General features: G+C 42.1%; 1 protein-coding gene and 1 long non-coding RNA gene across 2 annotated transcripts in view; both read right to left on the bottom strand.

Moving 5' to 3' along the window:
- The window catches only part of LOC140694808 (uncharacterized), a 55,730-nt gene that overhangs the window by 27,994 nt on the left and 9,930 nt on the right, over positions 1-17,806 (bottom strand). Inside the window, exons 2-4 of the mRNA XM_072957867.1 lie at positions 1,724-1,895; positions 1,485-1,615; positions 1,131-1,270 (exon numbers count right to left, since the gene is read on the bottom strand). Coding sequence (XP_072813968.1) covers positions 1,131-1,270; positions 1,485-1,615; positions 1,724-1,895 — 443 coding nt within the window. The remainder of the gene's footprint in view (positions 1-1,130; positions 1,271-1,484; positions 1,616-1,723; positions 1,896-17,806) is intronic.
- Positions 4,573-15,886, bottom strand: LOC140694816 (uncharacterized). The gene is made up of 3 exons (XR_012070456.1): positions 15,640-15,886; positions 13,877-14,024; positions 4,573-4,752 (listed from the first exon to the last, which is right to left on the bottom strand). It is a non-coding gene; the product is annotated as an uncharacterized lncRNA (long non-coding RNA).

Raw genomic sequence — 17,806 nt, 5'->3', positions numbered from 1 at the left:
ATATATATACATATGCATATGTTTATAACTGAATCTCTGATGTACACCTGAAACTAACATTGTAAATTGACTACACTTAAATAAAAAATAATTTAAAAAATAAGTAAAAATAAAAGCAATGCCATTAAGAAAAAATAAAAGAACACTCTAATCCCCTTAGCTGTAGGTGGTGGAGAATTCTGGTTGCAAACACCAAGTCCACTGGATCACTCCAGCAATGGCTGTCACTCTTTCTGACCATCAGTGAGTCACTTGTTTCACTGAGGTTTCTTTTCTCTTCTGTGAAAGGCTACAGCTGCAACTAACGATGTATAGAATCTCATCATTCACAAGCCCAACAAGTAGTGAGGACTTCCCATGGGCCAGGCTCTGGACAGAGGAAAATATAGGGTCCGAAATATATTCATGGGTAGAAGAAGTTTGTGCCATAAAGACGTTAATTCTTCCTGTTTTGATAGACAGATTCATTGCAATTCTGATTAGAATTCCTACCAGATTTTTCTTGGAATGTAACAAGTGAATTTATGGTCAAGATTAGCCAAGAAGTTTCTTTAGAACCACCACTGGGGAGGGGTGGATAGGCCATTAATTTCCACTGCTCTTTCTGAAGTGATAAAAACGTTCTGGAATAATAATGGTTGCACAACTGTGAATATGCTAAAAGCTGCTGAATTTTACCATTTAAATGGATGGAATTCATGGTGTGTGAACTATATCACAATAACGCTGTTATATGAAAAAATATTTCTTGACAAATATTTTTCTTTTTATACCACTAGTCTGTCCCACAATTTAAGAAAAACAAAAAACCAATACAAACCAAACTGTGCCAGGAGTTCTTTAGGACTGCAATATCCCTGGGTCTCCAAGGCCTCTGGTGATGCTGTTCCTGTTAACACACACTAGCTGGGCTGGGCTAGTTAGGGACTGTAACTGTCTTTTTAAAATCGACGGTCACACGTTTCACCCTTGGAGAGGGAAGGAAGGAGGATATCACAGCTTCATGCCTTCAGCTCATTTTTAACAGAACCAAGCCCTGCTTTCACCACTGTTAATCCCTCTCACTATAAAAACACGTGACATCAACAAGCACCGCCATCATAATACCTGAAAGTGTTCAAGGTACTTACCTGCGGCAGAAACACTGAGGGAGGAGACAGAAGCTTGCTCAGCACTGATGCTCCCTTTTCCCGACTCCACCAGGTGAAGCTGGGCGCTACAGCCAGAGGCTCTCAGTCCGGGGAGCAGCACACACGCCACTGAGCTGGTCCTGAGGGAGGGTGAAAGGGAAAGGAGGGCAGCCCTAGGGGGGAGGGAAAGGGGGTGTGCGGGCTGCAGCCCCGCTCGGAGGCCAGCCCCAGCACCAGCATAAGCCGCCCGCTCCCGTCCAGGTCCGCAGACCACGCCCACCCGGGAAACAGCCCGCCCATTGGTGGGGACGGGCAGGCGGCCGAGGAGAGGAAGCCCGGGAGGAGAGGACTCGCGGGCGGGAGAGGGGAAGGGGACGCCAGCCGTGGACTGAGGGGATCCCGGCTGCGTGAGAGGTGGCAGGCGCACACCTGGACCTGGACAGCTGTGGCCGGGGCGCCGGGGCAGGTGGTGCTGTCAGAAGGGTCTGGCCAGAGAAATTCAGCTGAACAGGGGCTGACTGGCGCCCTTGGGGGCTGTGAAAGGCGGATCACCCTCCCGAAGCCGCCTGAACCCTTTCCCGGGAGCCCCCCACCTTGCACTTCCACAGCCAGAAGCCCCGGCCCCAGGCAGGAACCAAAGGCCTAACGGGCGACAGAGTTGAGAAGCATTTGGGGCCAATCCCCGGCTTGGACATGGAGCTTCGAACCAGCGGACCACCAGGCACCGACAGCGCATGCGCAGGAGGGACATGGATCCTCTGGATTCTGCGAGAGAAGGTGGGACAGCGAGGGAGGGAGAAGATGGGAGCGGGTGGAGAAGAGGGGAAAAGTGGAGGGATACAGATGGACAGGAAGAGCAGAGAAGGGATGGGTCTGGATAGGGGAGTGTCGTAGCGGAGTTGGAGAGAAAAAGCTTTACCTCTAGGGCACCCTGAGATGGCAGACCTACCTCTGTACCCTTCTGTAACCGTTCAAGTCTCGCAGCTCATGTTTTACCTCCCTGATCCAGCCCTCCATCAGATGCTTCTGCAGAAACACTACGGGGATCACACCCGTTGCCCCCATGCGGAGCTGGGTTTTCTGTTGCTCTGAGAACCAAGCACCCGCAGGTGTTGTCGCTCAGAACTTCCTTGGGAAGAGCACATATTCCCCTTTTACACGCTGGGAAACAGGCAGGAAGGATCACTGCCTTAGCTCCACTGTCCCAGGTGTTGGGCTGGGGGGAGTGGTGTGGTACAAGATCAGAGCCCCAGACAGAGCAGACTGCCTGAGTGTTGGTGCATAGTCCCCATCCCTCCTGGGTAAACCATACCCCACCCTAGTGGAAACATCAAGGGCTCACAGTGGTTTCCTGGGGGTGGGAGAGCTGTCCTCATGTGAAGGAAAAGTCCAGCTGGGCTAACAAGCTAAGTCACAAATCTAAGTGTGATAAGTGTCGGTTTACTGATCTAAGTTCTGCTGGGCTATCTCGTAAATCTGAAGTTTAGTGTCAGTTTATTGGCCTAACAACCTAACTCGTAATTCCAAGCTCAACAAGTGTCAGTAACGTGATCTATTACAAATTGATAAGCTCCAGTGTACTGATTCCTTGCTTTTTGTTCTTTAAGTCTTATTGGCTAATATCCCCTTACTTGTATTGAAGTATTTAAAACCTCATGTGCACGTCTTGGAGGTGCTCAGAACTTCGGAGCAGAAGCCCCTCTGAGCCCGCCGGCATAATAATTCTGAGTACTCCAGCACTCCGATTGGTGCTTGTTTCTTGGCTGGCCTGTTTCCATAACACTCAGCTCCAGTGCCCAGCTTTCTAGGTAGATAGGAGTGTTACCAAGTCCAAATTCATTCTCCTCAGTGCAGGACAGGCCAATAAGTTTGGAAACCAGATGTTGGGGCTTGGAATAGCAAGTTTCTGTAGACCTAGTTGGCAAACTAATGTTCTGGAAAACCATCTCCCCAAGTCACAATTCAGGCTCCTTTCCTACGCGCTTGGTTGTTGCAAACTTCTTAGTGTAGGAATTCCTTCTTGTTAGAATCATTTGTTCTTACAGCTATCTGCGTGGGTCAGATCCCTGTAAATCTCCAACAAAACAAACGTTATTTTCTATTCTGCAATTTGCTATCTTTTAATGAATGAAAAAGTGTTAAATATCCTTAAAGGTCAGAGCTTCAGAATAAGCTCTCCTGTGTATTTCAGGCTCTAGGCAACAATTTTTTACAAGCAAGATGAAGCCTAGGAGACAGAGCATAGGGTTAAATTCAAAGGAACAGATCTAATATGGAGTCAGATTTGTTCTGTTCTATTACCCGGGCAGAAGCCACTTGAGGATTTAAATCTCTTTAAGTTAAAAATAACTAAAATTTAAAAGGAATTTACATACATAGGTGGGAATGTGCAAAGCATATCTGGAAAAGCACCCAAAAGATAGTAAACAGTGGCATCTCCAGACAGGGCTGAAAGAACAGAGGATGAGGGAAAACTTCTTTCACTTGTGTATTTTTGTGCTCTGTCTGAGTTTTTTTTTTTAACCATTTGCTTGCATTTCTTTTTCAGTTAAAATAATGTGTAATGGAGCAAAGGAGTAACTAGCTTAGCAAATACAGCAGCCATGGAATCACTAAGTCATCACTTTTGATTTAAGCCAGAAAGCATTTATTGACTCTCTCCAGTGTGCTCAGTCCTGTTTTAAGACTTCTTTTATATTATTATTATTATTATAATACTATTATTATTTCTAGTACTATTAGTATTACTATTATTACTATTATTTTATGAAATAATAACATGGTATACCTCACCCCTGCCCATGGCTGGTGGAAAACCAACTGAGTTTTTCTTGAGTTGTTTTCCAAGGAGTAGAGATGAGTTTATAAACAGAACACATCTTCAGGGCAAAACAGGCAGTGTGCATTACCAGCCGGCCAGACAGCAATGAAGGGTTTTCAATAGAGGCGCCCAGAAGCTGAGAGAGAAAGCCTCCAGGACACTACAAAAAGCTGCCCAAACTGCCATCTCCATGGTACTACTGAAATAGGAAAGAACAAATCTGACTCCATATTTGATCTGTTTCTTTGACTTTAACAAAGCCAAGTTAATATGCTCCGGTCTTTTCATGGGTTATGATGTCACAGAGGAAACGGACAGGTCAACAAGGAACCACTCTGCCGTGATCACGGAGCCGGGGAAAGGGACGGGCTGCAAGATGTATGAAGCAGCCGCAACTGTGCCCGTGCTTCTAGGCAGGTATCCAAAATCGCCTCGACAAGGTGTCAAACATTTGTGCCCATGTCCTCATCAACAGACAAGTATTAAAGACAAATGGAAACATATAAAAGGCCAATACCCTTGCTGGGTACACCGTCCAAAGAACAAAGTCTCAGTTTGACAACTGGCCTTCTCGGTTCCATGGGATTCATTCTTGGAGAACCTTAAAAACCACTCTTCTGTCCTCAAGAATTGCTGCATATTTGTCCTATCTTTGGCTCAGGGATGCAGCACGTTCAAGTGAACTTTAATGTCTGCACAGATTTGACTGTCTTTCTCCAGGTTCATTTGTCCATTCCAATGAGGCCTGAGCTAAGTCCATCCTCTGTAAGATCTAGTCCCTCCAGTGACAGCTCATTGAGCCTGCAATTAAAAGCCAAGTGAACAAGACTGTCCTCAGCTAAAAATTTCACCCACCCTTCACTGTTTTCTTAATCTCCTCTCCTGGCTAAGTGCAACAGACTAACACCTCCCTCCACCAAGATTACCAACTATGTCATTTTGTCTCCCCAAAGAGAAAGTAAGGTCCATAATAGAGGAGACAACTACATAGTCACCTCTGAATTCGTAGCATATAGAAATGTTAATAAATAGAACTATGATCATGGCTTCTTTCCTTTAAAACCTTTCTGGTTATTTGAATGAGACCTTGGAAGGGAGGTGTTTGCTGTCCAGTATCTTGATCCACAAGACTCTGGAGGCCTTTTTCAGAATGGCTGTTCACTGATTCATTCAAAACACAACTTATCAATCAAGGAGTAGCTGTGCTTTTCTGCCAGGTGTTTGTGGTCACTCTCATGCCAGAACAACTTTAAACTATATCCTTACTTTGGATTTGTTATTTTTCCCCTCTTCCAACAAAATTGACTTTCCTTATTTTCTTGCCTTGAGGAATTTTTTTTTTCCTATTTCACCCTTTAGTAAACCAAGATCCTCAGGATGGGCTTGGCCCATAATATGATCCCCCATCCAACTCCTAGTGTCAGAGGCCTGGGGCTCACATCCTGCCCTCCTGTCAAGGCAACTGAAAATCAGTTCAGGATCGAACCAGCACCCCAGGGATTCTAAGGCTCGCATATCTCCCAGAAACCCTGCTTTCTAATTTGTCTTGGCTTCTGAGAATTTCCCCTCACTTTCTTGACAATTTGTTGTGCAGCTTGAAAGATGAGGAAGGAAGGTTTTATTTCTTAATCAGCATTTTAAGGAACTTGTGTAATGAAAGTTTTCACGAGTTTCTAGAACCCTCCATTGCCGAGATAGAAAACACACTAGACATTTTCTAAATTTAGCTCCCATGTGCATTTTTTCTTTGTTTTTGTTTTCTTAACTGTTAACAGACATTTTTTAATTAAAAAAAAATAAGGCCCCAAAAAGGATAGAACACTGAAGGGGCAATCAAAATTAAAGGGCAAAGACAGAAAAATGATAACTACTCTACAAAGTTAATATAATACATACACTATGTATCAGATCAGCAATTCTCAGTAACAGCTAATTGAAACATGACCATGAGGTAAAATTTCTCTCCTGTCAGGACATGGCCAACAGAAAATACAATTAAACCAACAAACTAATATCCTAAGTCTGGCGAGGTACAGAAGGCTACAAGCTAAATGTGTCTTCTTCTGGAAAAGAGGAAGACACACCAGCTCTTTTCTGTGGAGCCTGAGCCCACGGGAGGACGGTGAAGTGAGCTCTGTAAGTACCCAATTAGCAAACTGAGTGATGAATAAATAGACGTGAGCTTTGATGACAGAGGTGATACTACTATTCATTTGTCCTATAAAGTATGACTTCCGTTCAGTGATCAATACTTCGGTGTCCTCAGGAGTTGACATTATTCGAAAATGCACAGCCTTGGCCCAGACCTCCTCTTTCAGCTCGTGACACTGCACTTAGATGTCACAAGGGCACCTCCAACTCCACCTGCAAAGAGCTGACTTCACGGTGCTCCTCCAATAGCCGTCCTGCCCAGGGCCTCTGGTCCGGGGCTAAGTTCTCCGTGCCTCTCCCAACTCAGACCCATCACTCACAGATGTGAATGGACCCCTCCTTCAGGGCCCAGATATCCTCAGACACCGAGTCCCACCACCCACACCTGACCTACCAGATACTCACTGTCACTCACTCAGCACTGACTCTGTGCTGGGACCATGCTGCACACTGCAAACGTTATCTCACTGGATCTCCACAACAGTCCTGGGAATTGGGTACATCACTGCTTCAATTGATTAGATAAATTGTTTCACTTCCTTGAGTGCGTCATTCAAACTGACACGGCTACTGAGCCACAAGCCTGGGCCTGAAAACAACTTGAAAATTGAACACTGCTACACCTCGCAGCCACCCTACTCTGACTCATCACATCACCTCCTGCCAAGCCTTCTAAATGTTTCCAAGCATTCTACAAGACAAAAGTGAACTACGAGAGCACCCCACTCTCCAACATAAAATCTGTCAATGATGGTCCACTGCCCTTAGGAGAAAGCCCCACCGGGCCTGAGCACAGCCCAACGGCCCAGCATCCGCGTTCCCTGCACGGCCGCGCCGCCTCACCCAGTACGCAGCTCTACACGTGCCTTCTCTAGGACAGGGATGCTGACTCCGCACAACCCAGGGCTTGTCTCACTTGAACAATGATCACCTTCTTCAGTGTTCATCTTCTTCTTTGCTGACCCTCAGAAAAATGTTTTCTCATGATGAATCAATATCTTTTTCCTTATAACTTCCCATCATTGATAATGAGCTCCCCCAAAAGTGAGAAGACCTAATTGTCTGTCTCCTTATCTGTAAAGTGAGATTAACAAGGAAATATGTGAGGTTTTATGAGAAATAATATTCATGTGAGGCTGAGGGACAATTCCATCATACAATAAGCACTCAATATGTGCTTAATTAATATTAATAAGATTATATTGCATTCCAGCAACCTTCAATCAATTTTTAATGACTTTGTCCAACAGACTACTGACAAACTGTTGGACGAACCACTTTGAGCAGATCAACACAAGCGTACTGGGATAGGTAAGCGCTGACTCCAGTTGCAGCTGCAGGCACCCAGCACTATGGGGTAGGGGCAGTTTGCTCAAGCTCTTACATGTTGCTTGAGCATTTAGTTGTCGTTATTGATTAAAGACAGGTGTTCTTTAGTCAAAGCCCCTGAAACATAAATCTTCAAAGATTGATGCAAATTAGGTTTCAAGAACAACACTCTCATTAGAAATTATTTGAAAATCATAGTCTTAGCTACTCCGCACATCAAAAGGGCATGTTCTTAATGTATCTGACTAAATACACCGAAAGGGTTGTTTAAAAGAAATTACGATGAAGCCATCCTGAATAAGCTCCAGTATCATCTGCACAAAGCCCCACCCAAGGGTCTCATTTCACATTTCCACATAGGTGTTCAGGTAGCTTAACTTGGGTCTTGGTTTCTTATAACACGGGGTGGGGAATTGTTGTGGATAGATTTAAGTAGCAAATATATAACTAGGGTAATTGCTGTTAAGGAATTCTAGAAATAAGAAGATTGATATATAGTCCCACCCATAAGAAACTCAGCATTTCCAATTACAGCAGCATTAAAAATAAAATGAGAGATACATTTAACAAAAATTTACAAGATTTGTACATTGAACTTTTTGAAGTATCACCAAAATAAATTTTAAAAGATCTACATATATGGAAGACATCCCATTTCCATGGAATGATAGACAGTATTATTAAAAATATTAAGACTCCTCAAAATGATCTACATATACAGTGGAATCCCTACCAAAATTCCAGCTGACTTCTTTGCAAAAATTGAAAAACTGATCCCAAAATTAATATGGACGTGCAAGGGGCCCAGGATAGCCAAAACAACCTTGCAAAAGAAGAGTAAAGTTGGAGGACTCACTTTAAAAGGTACTAAAATGCTATAGTAATAAGTCAGTATGTTGCTGGCATAAGTTTGGATAAATAAATCTATGAGACACAATAAAAACCCACGGGGAAAAACTTACATTTACAGACAGTTTTCCACTAGGGGGCCAAAAACACCCCATTGAAAGAATAGTCTATTCAACAAATTGTGCAGGGACAGCTGGGTGTCTGCAGGCAAAAGAATCAATCTGGAATCTGAACACCCATATTTTATATAACAAATAAAAATTAAAACAAAGTAGATCACAGACAGAAATGTAAAAATTAAACCTATAAACTTTCTAAAAGAAGACACAGTATAAATCTTTGTGGTCCTAGGATAGGCTTTGGTTTCCTGGATACAATACAAAGAGCACAAGTGATAGAAGAAAGAAGCAGATAAACTGGACTTCATCAAAATTAAAACCCTTTTCTTACAAAGGACATCATCAAGAAAGTGAAATGACAGGGGAAATGGGTATCTCAAGTCAGAGAGTGCTTGCTTAGCAAGAAAAATAAAATAAATCAGTACATCTAACTACCTCCCCTGTAAAGAAATTGTTTTAATGTTTAAAAAAATATAGTGAAAGACAATGTGCAGAATAGAAGAACAATTTTGCAAAACATGTATCTAATAAGAGAGTAGCATCCAGGATATATAACGAATTCTTACAACTGAACAATACAATAAAACAGACCCAATTTTTAAATTTACCACGAATTTAGATACATATACAAATGGCCAATAAGCATATGAAAAGATGCTCAACATCACTAGACAAACCAAAATCAAAATGAGATCTCATTTTGCACCCACTAGGATGGTTATTACCAAATCACGGACAATAACAAATGTCGTTCAGGAGGCAGAGAAACCTCATATGCGGCCAGGGGAAAGGGACAATTGTGCAACTTCTTTGGAGAAGCCTGGTATTTCCTCAAAAGCTTAGAGTTATATGGCTCAGCAATTCCACTCCTATATGTAGAGTCATCCCTCAATACCCTTGGGGGGTTGGTTTCAGGAACCCCACACCCTGGATACCATAATCCAAGGATGTTCGAGTCCCTTTACAATCAGCCATCTGGATCCATGTAGTGGAAACTACAGATATGGAGGGCCAACTGTACAGCCAACAGAATGAAAACATATTCTCATAAAAATTTCACATCAATATTCATAGCAGTATCATTCAGAGTAGCCAAAAGTTACTAACAATATCCATCCATCAATGAACGGATAAACACATTTACCAAGAATAGGCCCACAAACTTTTGGTCATTGAAACTTTGACAAAGGAGGTGAGAACATACAATGGAGTAAAGACAGCCTCTTCAGCAAATGGTGCAGGGAAAACTGCACAGCTGCATGTAAATCAATGAAGTTAGACTACTCCCTCACAGCATACACAAAAATGAATTCAAAATGTGTTAAAGAATTAAACATATAGACAAGACACTATAAACCTCTTAGAAGCAACCATAGGCAAAACATGTGACATACATCTCAGCAATGTTTTCCTAGAGCAGTCTACTCAAGCAATAGAAAAACAACCAAAAATATACAAGAGGGATCTAATTAAACTTACAAACTTTTGCACAGCTAAGGAAACAGTAAGCAAAACAAAAAGACAACCAACCTATGGAATGGGAGAAAATATTTGCAATAAATGAAACTGCTAGGGGCTTAATTCCCAGAATATGTAAACAGCTTTTACACTTAATAGAAAGAAAAACAAACAATTCAATTCAAAAAATGGCAGAAGTCCTAAAGAAACATTTCTCCAATGAAGACGCACAAATGGCCAGTAGGCACATGAAAAAATGTTCAATATCATTATCAGAGAAATGCAAATCAAAACTGCAATCAAATATCACCTCTCACCAGTCAGAATAGCCATCATTGAGAAGTTCACAGACAATAAATACTGGAGAGGCTGCGGACAATTGGGAACCCTCCTACACTGTGGTGGGAATGCAGTTTGGTGGAGCCATTGTGGAAAAATGTATAGAGGTTCATCAAAAGACAAAACCTTGACCTCCCAGATGACCCAGCAATCCCACTCCTGGGCATATATCCAGAAGGAACCCTAATTAAAAAAGACAACTACACCCCAATGTTCACAGCAGCACTATTTACAATAGCAAGACATGGAAACAACCGAAATGTCCACTGAGAGATGACTGGATAAAGAGGTTGTAGCATATTTGTCCAATAGACTACTATTCAGCCATAAAATAATAATAAAATAATGCCATTTGCAGCAACATCAATGGAGCTGGAGAATGTCATTCTAAGTGAAGTAAGCCAGAAAGAGAAAGGAAAATACCACATGAGATTGCTGACATGTGGAATCTAAAAAAAAAAAAAGAAAGGAACAAAAAAATAAACTTATCTACAGAACAGAAACAGACACAGAGTCACAGAAAACAAACTGTGGTTACCAGAGGGGGGAGGGTGGGGGAAGGAATAAATTGGGAGTTCAAGATTTGCAGTTACTGAGTATGTAAAGAATAAACAGCAAGTTTATACTGTATAGCACAGGAGAATATATTTAATATCTTATAGTAACTTATGTTTAAAAACAGTATGAAAATGAATGCAGGTATGTTCCTTTTTAACTGAAGTCTTGTGCTGTAGACAAGAAACTGACACAACATTATAAACTGACTAGACTTCAATGAAAATATTTTTAAATAAACTAAAACCAAAAAAAATGGAAAAGGATATTATCAAACAAAAAGAATAAAGTACTGATTCAGGCTACAATATGGAAGAACCTTGAAATTTTATGCTAAAATAAGCCAGACACAGAAAGCCAAATAGTGCCCTATAAGGTGAACTGTATCTAAGAGTTTATTGTACTACTGTAAATTTTCCAGAGGTTTGAAATCTATCAATATCAAAATAAAATGTATTATGCATTAAAAACTTAAAACGCTTCCTCACAGGAGGGCTTTAATTATTAAATGCAGAAACGCATATAAAGCTCTTGGAAAAACAATTTGCACGTCCACACACAGTCACTGCTGTCACTGCCACTCAGAGGGTGGTGACAGCGCTGATGAGAGCTGCCTCCACTCGCTCCCCTGCAGAAAGGAGTGAAGGCCTGAGCTCTGACAGGCAGGGTGAGCGTGAACCTGAGTCATACACAGCCACGTTCCAGACTCTGCGTTACCCAACTTTCTTATACAAACTGCAACATGTAATGTAAACACGCTAGAGGGATGTATCTTACAACACAGGGAATACAGACAATGTTTTACAGTAACTATAAATGGAGCATCTATTGTACACCTGAAACTAATATCATATTTTAAATCAGCTATATTTTTATGAAAAATTAAAAAATATTTTTAAAATGCTATCACTTTAATATTCAATTCGGTTTTTAAGTTACTACTAAACAGCTCAGAATGTATAAAAGCATTTAATTGTGCTGTTTGCTTACATATTTATTTACATTCAGCCTCTTGCTAAAAGAGAATTTAAACAATTCTGTTAAACACAGCTTAACAACCATAACAACAAAAATGCAAAACGGAGAGTGAAGAGAAAATGGAGATTCAATACTTAAATGAAACCAGGGGGAGATAAACTCATAAAAATGGATTCCATGAAGTCAGGGCAAGTGTTAAAGGCCGACTACAAATTCAGCTGTAAGATTCTTGGCAGCTAAAGCAAAAAGAAAATGATGAAGGGGCGGGTGGTAGAGCATGTGCTTAGCGTGCACGGGGTCCTGGGTTCAAGCCCCAGGGCCTCCACTAACAGATAAATACATCTAATTACCTCCCCCCCAAAAGAACCCCAAAGAAAAGATAAAGAGAAATTTCTTTCCCAAAGAACCCTGATATTAAATTTGGGTTAAATACTTAAAAAAAGATAAAAAGAAAAATAAAAAATATAAGTGACACTGTGAAGGAAAACCCCAGCTGGGCTAACAAGCCAAGTCACAAATCTAAGTGTGATAAGTGTCGGTTTACTGATCTAAGTTTTGCTGAGCTACCTGGTAAACCTGAAGTTTAGTGTCAGTTTAATGGGCTAATAAGCTAACACGTAAATCCAAGGACAACAATTGTCAGTAACGTGATCTGTTCCACATTGATAAGCTTCAGTGTACTGATTCCTTGCTTTTTGTTGTTTGAGCCTTTTTGGCTAATAGCCCCATACTTGTAATTAACCCTATAAAACCTCATGTGCACGTCTTGGAGGTGCTCAGAGCTTTGGAAATGAAGCCCCTCTGAGCGTGCCAGCGAAATAAATCTCAGTACTACAACCTTGTGAGTTATACTTGTTTCTTGGCTTGCCTGTTGTTTCTATAACAACACAAGCGATAATGCCCGTGAGATAAATCTGCGGAGGTTGCTGTCAGGTCCCCATGTCTCACGTAGGAAAATCTGAAACATTTTTCTTACCATTCAGGGTCATCATAAGCCCACCTCACACCTCCCACCTTTAAATGCAGGAGCACAGGTAGGGCCCGACCTTTGCTGTCTCTGTGTCATCACAGTGAGACAGGATGGAAGGGGGAAGAGCACAGCCATTCAAGGAAGGCCACAGCAATTAACATCAAAATGTTAAAGGATTCAAACCCCAATAGGCCTTGAGGCTCAGGATGAAGAGATTTAACTTCTAGCAGATCTTGAGCTTCAGTAAACATCCATTGTAATAGTAACTTGGTGAATAACATGCCCCAGGCAACATGGCAGTCCCAATGCTAGCCACAAAAGGTCAAAGGGTGGGAAATGGCCAACTCCCTGGGAATCCTAGCCCCTTGCCCTAAGGCTGGTCCTTCTACTTATTAGCATATGAAACCACCAAGCCCAAGAAAACAAGCAACACAGCGCCACCTCGCGGTCACCACTCTCTCTCCCTCTTTGGGGAAGGCCCACAATGTGTGGAGTGTGTACCTACTTCTAATATGAGCATCAAACCCCCACACCTCGTGAAGTTTCTCTTGCCTATCAATGTATCTCTCTGAATAAATCTACCTTTACTCAACACTGGCTTGCTCTTGAATTCTTTACTGCATGAAGTTAAGGAACAAAATCTGGTGGGGCACATCCCAGGGGCTCAATGAAAGCCTGGGACACAGCCCTTCTCATGCCCAACGTTTTTTATTCTTGTATCAACAGGACTGGGCTGTGAAGGGAGGTCTGAGGCCACAGCTAAGGGACAGAAGCATCCTCCAGGGCTCCAATTGGTGGGCAGTCTCTCCCCCAGCATGGGTCTTGGGGTCTGCCCGGTTCTCTGTGTTTCTCTGTTGTGCTGACTCCCCAGACATACAGCGTACTCCTAGGCTTCTCCCCACAAAACCCTTCTCTCCAAAATACAAGCACATCATGTCACAATCCTCTTGTTCAACAAGGAAATGTTCAGCCCACTTTTTTTCCTCCCCAATAAAGTACCCAACTGTCCTCGCTCCCATCACACCACTATTTTCATTGTGAGAACTCTGCACTCGCCACACCCCATCCTGAACACAGGTGCCTTACTGGCTGTGATTGAGATGTTTCTTTCTCACACAGCAAGCGTCCTTTCACTTTCCCCTTGTTACCTTAAAAAAGCATTTCCTGAGTCACTCACCCCTCTGATTCTGAACTAACAAAGTGCTGAGTTTGCAGTCACTATATGCATACATCCCAGTTTTGGCTAGGTTTCCATCACAAGATCTTCATTAAGGAGCTGCATCAAGAAGTTTAAAGAGGCTATTCTTACATCTGAGTGGAGGAGCCTGCAAAAAGTTGAATGGCTTTGAAGAGAGAGTTAACCAGGGACAAAGAAGTTGCAGGTCCTAGTCAAAAGTGTCATGAGGCAAAATGTTCTCCCAAGACTCAGTGTGGCTTATGAACACGGAGTCGGCGGGGAGGAGGTGACAGGCAGTGAGTAGGGTGAGTGATACAGGTTACGCTCCCCCAGCTGGGGAAGAAAAGGTTTTTTCCAGTTTTCCAAACAATTTCTTACTACCTTTTTCTATTATTGTCACATACTATTTCCAACGAATTAAGCATATCAATGTCAGTCATTTGGGCCACTTGGGAGAAGCTACACGATGCCATTCACAGGGCTGGGACATGACAGCCACACCAGTCTAGATTGAAAGAACAGTTGGGGTATTTGCAAGGTAATCACGGGCATGCAGCAAACTCCCCAGCTTCAATGACCTCATCTCAATGCTGGGGCCAATAAAACTACCAAGCAAAGTGCGTGATGATTATGGCCAACATCTGTTTATTAGTTAAGTGCCCGAGACAACTGTCGCTTAATGGGGAATGAGTAAGATCAACGAGGCCCTGTCTACCTGGCCACACGCGCCCTGCCTTCCTGCCTTGATGCAGCAGCAGAACTTGTTTAGCTGAGATGAACACCCCCAGAGCAGCCCAGACGGGAAAGCTCCCAGCTCTGCACGGCGAGACATGTTCCTTTCCTTCTCAGAGCTGATCACAATTTGCTGTCGTCTGTTTTTATGTTTATCCCTTTTGTAACTGTCTCTCCTTCGGAGTTTTTGCTCAAGCAGCACAGGGCCAGATGTGTCTTGCGGCCTGCCGGATATTCTGGGCAGGGAAACAGCCGACTCCATATCTGGCTCTGGTGCTGAACAGAGAGGGCAGAAGGCCCAGGGGCCCATGCTGAACCGAGGCCTCTGCACCCAAAATTATGGTCTGATTTTGGGCAAATTATACAGTCTTTTTACCATGAGATTCCTCATCTGTCCATGAAAATAACTGTCCATGGCACATAGAATTACAAGGATTATAGGAAATCACCAAATTCATAACCTAGCCAAGGGGCTGCAAGTGCATCCTCAACAGACAAATGCTGCCTTTACGGCTCTGACACATGCTAAGCGGGGCGGCCCCACACAGTGAACACTGCTAAGTGCCAGTGGGTTAAGTGCTTCATGTGTGCTATAATACTCTTTAGATCTTACAACAATCCCAGGGTGAAACGAATATTATGCTCATTTCACAGATTCACCAACAGGTTAAGAGATTTTGAATTCTATTCCAAGGCCCTATGGTGAAGAAATGGCAATTTAAACCGGAATCTGGGCCCAGGCCTTGGCTCCATCTCTCTCCAATCCACCTGACCACTTGCCTTTGAATTCCACCTCTCCAATACACAAGTTTCAGCCGGCCAGCTCTTAAATGCAATTTGTGCAGTTTGTCAATGTTGGTTAATTACCATAAACTGTTCTCAGAAACCACTACAGTAAAGAAAGGTGGACTTAAGGAATTCTGCATTGCGTTCTCCTGCAATGTGCAGGATCCCTTTCCTACACCTCCAAATCCAAGTGTATGCTTCCTCCCTGTTTATGTTTGCACACGGCTTATTAAAGCAGAAGGTACCTGCAGTAATTCCATCTCGGTTGCTTTCCAAGGTTGCAGATTATCCATAATCAGTCTGTGAACGAAAATACTACAATGTGAATGAGAATACTGCAACCATGACAGTAAACAAAGAATACTGAAACCAAGTCATTAAAGGCTGCCGCCACCCCCCAGCTAGGACAGGCCTGCAGCTCAGCTGCTACAGCAACTCACAATGGTGTCATCTGAGCAGACTCAGAATAAGAAAGGACAGGCTACTGGCCCGAGATAGCTAGGTGCTTGTCTAAAAAATGAATTCAGTGAGTCCAAATATTTGCTTCCTCTCACACATACAAAAGTACTAAATTCTTGAACTTGAGATACCTGGCTTTCTTTAGATAACAAGCAATCTTTTATTGTTCCAACAACCTGGTCTTTGTTGTAAAGCTCCTATATATCCTAGCTCTGCCTCAACCTCTTGGGAGCAGTCCCTCAGAGAGTTCTGACAGGCTGTCATCCTGGCTCGAGTCCTCCCGCCAAATGAAACATAACTCTTAACTTTTAGGCTGCACATGTATTTCAGTCAACAGTTTTGGACAACATGAAGCACCACAGCAGATTTCTCTCCACCTGAACTCTCCAAGTAACCGGAGCCTTGGTACCAGCAGTGGCCCTTTGTGCCCATCCACCTCCTCGGGGAGTCCAGATGAATTTGGGTGAGTCTCTCTAGGTTCTCGGACCTCACATATTGGTTGATGATCCTAAGTTTTATCTGGCGGTGTATCCAGGTACGTGGCCCTACAGTTGAAAGAAACTGAGGTGAATTACCCACCCAGTGGAGACATATTGAGTGGGGCCTGGTTGAAAGATAACAGGAAATATCCACCTTGAGGATATGTCCAAAGTGGGGCTGGTGGAAACATATGAGGAAAATACTCACCCAGTGGAGACATCCTGAGTGAGTCCAAGTTGAAAGACACTGGGTTCAGGACTGAGTGGTTAGGTAAGACTATGGTCTAACATTTTCCTCAATTTGGTTACCTCCATTGAATTTTTCAGGATAAAAGTAAAACTCTTATGAGGAAACTTTCAACTCCAAAATTCGGACCATCCTCCTGGCTGGTAACAGCTTTCTCGGGTGACAGAGAATCTTCCAGGAGTGGTAGACACAAAGACTTCATGCCACAGAGTTGTCCCTGTGGGAAATCTTACTAGCAAATTTATTCTGAGAACCCAACCTTACAATGGGGAATAGAACTTTCAAAAAAAAAAAAATAAAGAACAGAAAAGAAAAGAAAAAGAAATGACAGATTGCCAGTCTCCAACTATTACCCCAGCCAGGTTTATGTACATACAAAATTTACAACATTAATTGGGAATAAGAAAAAAAAAAACTCACTCTGAAAATAACTAACCAGGCCTGATAAAAACATTTTTTGTAATTCTGAACTTATAAAAACAAAATCCCCTTTAGGGGTAACTTGGATTTCTCTTCCTGTGTCCTTGAAATGTAAATGTTTTATCTTTCTCTGGGTGTTTTAAGTGTGTGTATGTATGTATATGTATGTTTAGTTTATTTTTTAAAGGAAACCTTGGACTCCACCATACAAAAGTTTCAAGTATTGTGTACATATGGTGGCCACGCAAATAAATTGGGATTCTAAGCAATTCTTTGATTGTACCAATTTTCAGATATTTTGCCATCTTAAACTTTGCTGCATCAGCCTGGACCACAAAGGCTTTTAGCTTTTGGAGAGTAAACCTTTGAATTTTATTTAGGCAACACCCCGACTCTCATGTGGAAGGGCCTCTTCATATTATTGGTTTAAAATCACTATATATATATTATATTTGTATATAAATTGACGGCCATATGATGGATTTTTTAATTTGGAAAAACTTTTTAATTGGTGAAAGTTTAAAGAGATCTCATTATAAACAGTTGTTTTATGGTTTCTATTAAAATCAAGTTTAAATGTAGAAAAATATATCTAATGGTTAACCTAAGAACTTAGTTAAAAAAATAAAACTGGTTTGAAAAGCTACGTTTGTGTTTTCCTTTCTGATAAATGTTTCTAGATATGCTAATAAAAACTTAGAATAATTAATGTTAATTAGGTTGAATAACTGGAAAAATGATTGTAAAAATGTCGAAAAAAAAATAAGTGGCTTATCCCAAAAGGATAAATATTTTTATATGGTTATT

The sequence above is a fragment of the Vicugna pacos genome, unplaced genomic scaffold (genome assembly GCF_048564905.1).
Source record: "Vicugna pacos unplaced genomic scaffold, VicPac4 scaffold_104, whole genome shotgun sequence".
NCBI lineage: Eukaryota > Metazoa > Chordata > Mammalia > Artiodactyla > Camelidae > Vicugna > Vicugna pacos.
The sequence above is the reverse complement of the archived record's forward strand: the minus strand, read 5'-3'. Positions and strand labels throughout refer to the sequence as shown.